This window comes from Vanacampus margaritifer, chromosome 6 (genome assembly GCF_051991255.1).
Source record: "Vanacampus margaritifer isolate UIUO_Vmar chromosome 6, RoL_Vmar_1.0, whole genome shotgun sequence".
Lineage (NCBI taxonomy): Eukaryota > Metazoa > Chordata > Actinopteri > Syngnathiformes > Syngnathidae > Vanacampus > Vanacampus margaritifer.
The window spans coordinates 9,774,100-9,782,674 of NC_135437.1; the positions used below are offsets into that span (position 1 = coordinate 9,774,100).

Sequence of the window (8,575 nt, forward strand, 5' to 3'; positions counted from 1 at the left end):
ACATACTCGCACGCGCCCCATGAACGAGCCTGACACATATGTTGCAGTTACGCTTTGGGCCAGAGGTAGCAGTAGCGAGTAAAAAAGTGACAAACTGCACAAAGATCCTTAAAAAAATTTTTTTTTAAAGTGGGATGGCAGCATAAGAATGGGAACTATCACTACCACTACTAATAAACTTTTCTATGTATATAAAGACACAAATAAATTTACAGCTAAAGTAGTAACTCGTAACAATGTTTCTTCATAACACTTTGCAGAATCAATATCATTCAGATTTAGAAGCAAAAATGGTTTGCTCCACTTTCTGTTTAGTGTCAAGGTGCTACTCAAAGGAGGGGCAACTCTATTCCAGGGGGATAATGGGCCGCGGGCTACCCCAATACCTACAAAAAGTCCTCGACCATTTGCTTTAGTGATTTAAATTATATAAACAATGTATAACTGCTTAAAGTAAAAATATAAATAAATAACATTAAATTACAAATTGTCCTTGCATCTTTCTATTTTATGGGGCCCTTAGAGGAAAAAGTTCGGAGAACCCCTATGTAGTGGAAATGCTGAAATAAAGAAATAATTACTTGAGAGAGAAGTTTGAATTTTGTTGTCTTTATTAAAAATAAAAAATAAATTCAAAACAGTTTCAACTTTCAATTTATTGTATAAACGTAGTGTGCAAACTGATATGTAATATAATGGAGAAGGGAAACGGAAACTGAGGAAAGCTAGGATGGAAATGTTTGCGAATCATCCATCACCGATTTACTCGTACTTAGAAATGCAATTTATTTTGGCAAAACACAACTATGAGACAAGCCGTCATAAAATGCATTCTAAAAGATGATGTCTGCTGAGGCCAGTGACAGCTACGCTGGTAAATTTTTGCACTTATGACAGTAAAACGGAATCAAACATCCAATAAAATAAGAAAACAAAATTGCTTGTCGCACCCCTAAATGTCAAGGGCGAGAAAAGACAACGCAATCAATCAAAGAAATAAAGTTGCCAACAAACCCAGTTTACACAGCATCCTTCTGTCCCTCCTCCATCTTAAGCCACTGCGATGAGGAAATGTCAAAAGAGGAAAACTGCAGTTTTATACTGAGCTAAAGAAAAATCCCTGCTCAAGACACTGCTGGATGTTTGGCTTTAAAATGCATTTTCATGATTTATGAAAAAAGCCAGTATAAGCCTTATTTTATGCCAAGATGTCGAATAAGCATGATGTATCATCTAATGTGCACAAAATAAAATAAAATCAAAGGGATAAAAATCGTTTCAAAGTGACCCGGCATATTCCACCCTCCGGGGTGACAGGATAAAGCAATAAATTAATCTTTTGCAGAGGACAGTCACGAAACAAAGAGCATTAAACTCCCTGTGATTGTGTTTTTCCCCATTCAAAATGATATCAAAATATGGTGGCCACATATATGGTCATCTTAACACATTTTGCCCACTATAACTTACACCATTTTCATCTACTTCCATAACTATCCACTCGATAAATTCATAAAAATGTCACATCCCAGCAATACAATAAACTAAGCCATATTTCACACATAGCTAAAAATAAAAAACGTACTGCCCATTCCTCCACAATAACATACATTTAATAAAGTCCAACAGTCTAAACATTGTTGGTCCAAGTCCAACATTAATAAACAATAAATTAATGAATAAATACATTTTAAATGGGCAAATCCCTGAGAATTTTTATCTTTTTTTTTACCAGAATAAGTTCTAAAAGAAAAACTACATAAAACCAATGGATTGTGAAATAATTCCATTTGTTGTCAGCTCTTTGTTTTAGTACATAACAGCTTTGAATGTTAAAGGGCAAATCAACCTGAAAATATTCTTTACAATATTATGTTCTATGCGCCGTCAATAGTCTAAACATGGCATTTTGATTTGTGGGATATAAATTAAGCGGCAAAATCTACCAGTTTTGATCCATCTCAGCAAGTGGCCATTTTGTCACTTGCTGTCGAATGACCCCTGAAATAGATAAAAACAGGTGGATGCTCATGCTTAATTCATATTCCGCAAATATTAATCAAAATGCCATGTTTTGACGAGTGGGGGCACATATAACATATTGTAAAGAAATTTGGGAGGTGGGAGGGTGACTTCCCCTTTTATCAATCAAATCTTCAGGCTTAATTTCACACACAAACAAATTATCAAAAATCAATGAGCTCCTGGGAGATACTTTCACTGTCCTGGATTTCTGCTGTGTCAATGGTTGCTTGCATATTTTTTGCTGAGCACTTATGAGCCTCCATAAAATTCTGCAAGTACTTTGATGTGTAGAGCCAGTGATGTTTCAAGACATCCTCAAGCTCAAAAGCTTTCGACTGACGTGCATTCATCTTGCGGAAACGCCGGAACAGTTTGTTTGCTGACTCATTCCCCTCACTTGCCCAAGCACCGATAGAGCCATCTCGCTCTATGATTTCAGGGACATGTGCCAGGGTCTTATGCAGGTAATTGGTTATTTTGCCATTGTACCTGTATTTAAAGGTTGTGGAAATGAGGTCAGCGAAACTCTGGGAGTTAAAGGTGTAGCGGCACAGCTGGTCAGGACACTCCTTGACTGGGCAGGTGGAGCGCCACACCGGCTTCATCTGGAGGTACAGCCTCATCAGCTCCCTCAGGGCTTCCCTCCTCTCCTCTGAGGGCACCAGCTCGCAGACCACATGCACAGCGTCCATAGTCATTAGCTTACGGGCGTAGTTGCCATTCATCCTCATCACTGGTTTGAGCTTCAGTTTCTGCCTCAGTTCTTTATCCAGGGCTGCCCGCCAGCTGCGCCGTTCCTCCCGGCTGGGATTTTCTTTTCGGTATACCTCCCCTATTTCGTCCTGGAAAATTTTGTAGAACTCAGTGGCATTTCCAATGTCACAGTGTAAGGCGTCGAAGGTGGATTGGGTCTCCATGAAGGGCTTGGCAGAGACGCCTTTGACTCTGTCCCGCAGTTCCTCTACAGACTCAGAAAATGGGTTGGTTCGCCAGATTTCATAACGTGCCAGGTTCTCATCATGGCTGCGAGTGACGGAGTGGAGCACTATATTTTTAGAGGCCTCCGCGCGGCTGGAGTCACACAGTGTACACACATAAGTGGACCCAGAGGCTTCCAACCCCTCTAATTCACGTACCATCTTTTCATCGTATCCCGAGCCTCTGAAATGGAAGCGGAAAGATCGAGGCAGGCCAGCTATGGACAGGATGAGCCTGCTCTCCTTCATTGCGTTACGCTCTGCAACAATGGGGGCCAAGACAGCTGTGAGTGTCTCGTGGTCAGCTTCATCCACAAACATCAGACAGAGGGGCTTACAGGACAATTCTGAGTTTGGCTTTGGTTCAGTGAAGATTGTCACCTCCTGCTTATTATCTTCACCAAGCAATATAGAAATAGACATAACAGTGAAAGAGAAGCGAACAGCTTTCTCAGGAACAACCGGCCCTCCGCCGTGCTTTTCACTGACATCTCCCATACCGTCACAAGATTCTTTGATCATAACACTGAAGCCTAGGGTACAGGCACTGTCTTCCAACCCGCTCTTTCTCAACCCTTCCACAATGTCCTCCTCCAGATCCTTGACTGCTGACACCAGAGCCACATCATAGCGGAATCGTCGCGTGACGGTGTCAGATGGTGAGTCATCCAAAGAGGACGTCCATCCAGAAAGACCATTGATGATACCGACATTGCAAGATGAAGACACGTTCTTGAGAGCTGGCTGCCATTCAAACTGGTGAAAGCCAGGGAGAAGCTCTTTCTCCGCAGCTCGCAAAGTGTGTAATGATTGAAAGATCTGGTGGCCGCTGGTGGCTTTGACAGTGCGGTACACTTTGTGGTATTGGCTGCAGCTCAAGAAAGTGTTGACCCGGATGGCCAAACACACAGCTGGATGCAAAGCAAAGCCTCTGCCTGCAGATAGGGACAAATTAAAAAGTTTCAGTCAAACACAGAAAGTGGCAAAATAAAACAAACTACAAAGGATAAGAGAAAAGAATACTAAGGGAATTATTCAACACCAAACTGTGAATCTCAAACTTTAAAAAGAGCTGCAGAGACAAACTTTTTCTCATTGATAAGTGGTGTCGTTCCTACCAAAGCACAGCGAGACCAGGAATGTATCATTGCCCAAAGCACACAAATACATGGATGAACAATGTAATATTTCCTTATTTCTAAATGTCATAATGGGCTAGAGGGTGAAACGATAATGCCACTGAAAAGATGAGATGTATTGGCTACAGATGAAAACAGACACCAGCTGGTTTCAATTCCCAAATGGGGACATTGGTGCTGTCTGTGTCATTTGCAGATACAAGGGCTGCTGATGTTGTTCTCATTCTAACAGGCTCTTCACATGAGTTGTTATCCTATATCAAAGGGGGTGTGAAAAGGAAAGTCTGACATTTAGGGCGAAAGATAGTGAGAGCTCAAGAAAATCAGGAAGGGCCAACAATGGCAGTTTAATAGACGGAGATGGACAAGCATGAAAAATGTTCCAATCAAAAGCACAGAAAATATTCTCTCCTAAAAAGTGAACTTTTCAACTCATTGTTAATTAAAGGATGAGTGCAGCCCTCAGACTGTGGCAGAAATTAATGAGCTCTAATTAATTTGTTTGTGTCTGTCTTTGGTGCTAAAGGGGGTGTACACGGCTTGAAGTTGAACAGGGGACTGATTCATAGTCGCTTACCTTGCATCGTGACCTCCAGCTCATCTGCCATCCGGTGTTCATTGGCAGATCTCAGTGCCAGCAGATACAGCGTCAGACACACAGACTTCAGGTCGCCACCTTCCTCTTTATCTGCAAACCGCCTCACCTGGTTCTTCAGATCCCTCAGTCGATGCTTCTGTCCACGCCGCGTGAGGGATAGCAAGTGCTGGCGAGGCCTCCCTCCTTTATTGGTTATCAGGTAGTTGTCAAGTTGTGATGATTGCTGTCTTGCATCTCGCTCTTCCACGTCATGGCTCATACAGTGAGCTTTAAATGAGTCTAGTCTTACTTGCTGACCGCAGCCATCTCTTGGGCAGAGCAAAAGCAGAGAATACAGAACTAACAGAAAAGTTTTTGCAGGAGGAATGAGGTCATCGCAGGAACAGGGTAAGTTGCAGACAGGACAGTGAGGCCCTATAAAGTTTTTGTATTTTGTAATACAGTTGTGGCAGAAGAGATGCCCGCAGGGGGCTTGAACTGGGTCAGAGAGCAGATGATCACACACCGTGCAAGTGAAAGAACAGAGGAAGTCAACAGGGAAATTCTCAGACATAAGCTTGCTACTCAGGTGTTCGTTCTGACAGTGAGTGATAGTCCTCACCCAGTGCTCCCTTTGGACACTGGGACTTGTCCACGTCTTAAGGACAGCACCATGAATGTGGCCGCCAAATGGTTTCAGAACTCGACTCTCCCCACTGACAGTGATGTGGTTGTAGTCCAACCTGGTTCTTTTTGCTAAGCTTTGAATCTTGGGAGAAGATTTTCTCCTCTTTCTGCCAGTCTTGTGAAGTAATTGTTTCTTGGGTGAGCAAAGGTGGCAGTCGGCACGATGAGGTTTCCATTCAGGGACTTTTGTCTTGGAAAAATTGCAGACACCCCCGCCCCGTATGGCAGTCATCCAGCAGCGATGGCAGAAGGAAAGAGGGTGGATGGATTCTGTGTCTTCTGTCACATCCACTTTAAAGACTTTGTTGATGACTTCTGGCCATTTTGTAGATCTACAGCCCATTTTGCGTAGGGAATTCTTGCTGTCGCTATCCAGAACTGCGTGAACATCATGGATTGGGCCACTGATTTTCCTTAACACGATTCCACAAAAACGACACAGACATCTTCAAAAGAAAACAACAATTAGTACTGTTTCCCACAAAGAGAGATCAAAGATAGCATAACATCAAGAAAGGGTTTAAAATTAATGAATCACCTTAGGTGGTTTATGTGGTTGTCGATTTCTGCTAGCTTCAAATCCATGCTATGGTCAGGTTCAACAACTTCCTTGCATTTTGCTTCGAGGCACAATTTCATAACACTACCCGTACTCATACCATTATCCAATTGTATATTTGGAGCTGCACACCTGTTCCTTGATATTGCTTCCTTCCCAGGCTCTGTCTCACTGGACGTAGGGGCCTTCTCCAAGGACTTCACTCGAAACAGTTTAAACTTCCACTGAGAGTACTTAGAGTAGGGATGGTGGAGCTCAGCCGGCATGGATGATCTGGGGCCATCTGTCTCCAGGCTTTCCTCTGTCATGATTGGAGTTAAGCCTTGGAGAGGGGAAATGGAAAGAATGAGGAGAGAAGTGAGATGAGAATGCATTCAAACGCTATGGGTGAATAATCTGCACAAGCAAAACAGTATGGGAGGAAAAGTGCCTATATGAGAAACAGACTTAAGGATACAGAAGAATGATTTTAAGGTTTCAATGACTTCTTAGTCACCCCCAAAGGGTCTTTTGACTTGGAGCCCTAAAAGATTGTACGTGATTCCTGTAAAACATACCCTAAATCCACTGAACAAGGTAATGAAGACTGACCTGCAGCACTGTGTTACACCAACATATTGAACTCATGAAACAAACACTGTCTGGTCGATAAAGGGGCCAAAATCGTCATTTCTCTCATCTCCAATCTTCCTTCTCTGGCAGCCTATGAGACTGTATTTCTTTGACAGGGAGAACTTGCTAAATTGGTCCTCTTATCCCTGCAAGACTGTCAATCATTTATATTTGTCATTTTCTAAGCTGGAGACAGGATCAGAGCCCCGGGAGCCATAAACTGGCTTTGTGAAGGCAGGGGGAAAATTGAAGACAGTTAAACTTATTTCACAATACATCGATATTGACTAGGGAGGTAAAGAGGAAAAGAAAACAAGAAGCCATCACACTCAATAGAGATCACAATGAATTATTCCAAGCACAACATTGTTCAGTTTAATGGCTCATAATTCAGCAGACAAGTGTTCATATGATTTATATAGACAAAATCAATGACACTGGTACGGAAGAGGATTAGGGCCAGTGAAGAGAAAAAAAAAAAGTTTGGCAGGATTCTGACTTTTTTCTCAGAATTCTCACTTTAAAGTCAGAATTTTGCCTTTAACCTGGGAATTCTGACTTTAGAGTGAGAATCCTGAGAATAAAGTCAGAATTCTCACTTTAAAGTCAGAATTCCGAGATCAAAGTCAGAATTCTGCCTTTAAAGTCAGAATTCTGCCTTTAATCTGAGAATTCTGACACTTTAAAGTGAGAATTCTGAGAATAAAGTCCAAATTCTGACTTTATTAGTGTTACAATTATTCTGACTTTAAAGTCAGAATTCTGAGATCAAAGTCAGAATTCTCACTTTTAAGTCAGAATTCTGAGAATAAAGTACATCACCGTGTTTATCTTATTGTAGCTTAATTCTGTTAACACATCAGATATGAAAGCAAAACAAAGTCAAAACAGTGGTGAATATTTAGTCTTACCACATTATACAAATGTCACTCTTCCTGCAGCATCTCCTGTCTAACCAACTTTCGGTGTGTTCCCTGGAAAACTCCTTCATTTTAGAGCCCTTTATTTACATCGCATACTGAATTCTCTTTTGAGACAAACAGCTGAGCCTGTGTGTGAGATTCAGCTGGGCTCTTACCTTGTTTTTCTCAATCTCCCCTGGGGCTCCTCTCTGCATGGGGGCACAAGGGAAGCCCTGGAGGTATAGGCCTAAACACACTGCTGCATGTGTTTGTCTTTCACAGCTTGAGGCATCTGTTACCTGGAGTCAAAGCTCCATAGTCTGGAATTGATGTTGTCTTTACTTTTGTGGCTTGTATTTATACCCTTCCTTGTCAGGATCCCAACAGTCAACTCTTGCCACCTGATGCAAGCAGCTGAAGGGGAACAAAAAAAAAACAAGGTCAGAGCCACAGTGGTTTACACATGTGCATAGTTTGGGCTGCAGACAAACAACTTTTCTAGCCCAGTAAACAACAGATTATGTGCAAATAAAGAATGGTAAAGATGTATAATTTTCAAGGAGTTTTCTGCATATATTGCATTGCAAAAAGCTATTTAGAAGTGTAATGATTAATTGATTAATCCACAACAAATCGATTATCAAATTAATCAATTATTTTTGATAATGAATGAATGAATCGTTAACGTACCCCTTTTTTTTTTAACTAAAATTGTCCAAACGCTAGGAATTTTAGTTTCTCAACAATAAATATTATCCAATTTGTGTATCCCTTCATAAAATTTGACTTTTTTGTTGAACCAAAATAAAACATTTGGTTTACCTTGGAAAACAATGATCATTTGTGTCTATTTTCTGACACATTAACTCAAAACAATAACTGAAAACTGAATCATAGTTACTTTTTTGTTTATACAATTTTGCACCGAAAATTTTAAATAATACCCGTTTTTTTTGGGGGGGTTTTTTTACAAAGTAGGTTTCCTTTAAGACGATTCATCCATTAATCGACAAAATAATTGACAATTGGATCGATTATTAAAATAATCATTAGTTTAGGCCTTAAAGCAATTCTTACGAAGAAGCCATGTTTGGTTG

General features: G+C 41.0%; 1 protein-coding gene across 1 annotated transcript; it reads right to left on the reverse strand.

Moving 5' to 3' along the window:
* Positions 1–593: 593 nt before the first annotated feature.
* rag1 (recombination activating 1) lies at positions 594–7,788 on the reverse strand. The gene is made up of 4 exons (XM_077568342.1): positions 7,655–7,788; positions 5,944–6,286; positions 4,719–5,851; positions 594–3,937 (listed from the first exon to the last, which is right to left on the reverse strand). The coding sequence occupies exons 2-4, from the start codon at positions 6,270–6,272 to the stop codon at positions 2,187–2,189; spliced, it is 3,213 nt and encodes a 1,070-aa protein (XP_077424468.1). The 5' UTR covers positions 6,273–6,286; positions 7,655–7,788; the 3' UTR covers positions 594–2,186.
* Between the last annotated feature and the right edge of the window lie 787 nt (positions 7,789–8,575).

Bases quoted from the DNA above. Each gene is read 5' to 3' on its own strand.
- rag1 (XM_077568342.1), bottom strand. From the start codon at position 6,272: ATGACAGAGGAAAGCCTGGAGACAGATGGCCCCAGATCATCCATGCCG. The intron at 5,852-5,943 runs GTGATTCATTAA...TTTCTTTTGAAG, and splicing joins AACCACATAAACCACCTAAG to ATGTCTGTGTCGTTTTTGTG. The intron at 3,938-4,718 runs GTAAGCGACTAT...CCCTATCTGCAG, and splicing joins GCTGGAGGTCACGATGCAAG to GCAGAGGCTTTGCTTTGCAT.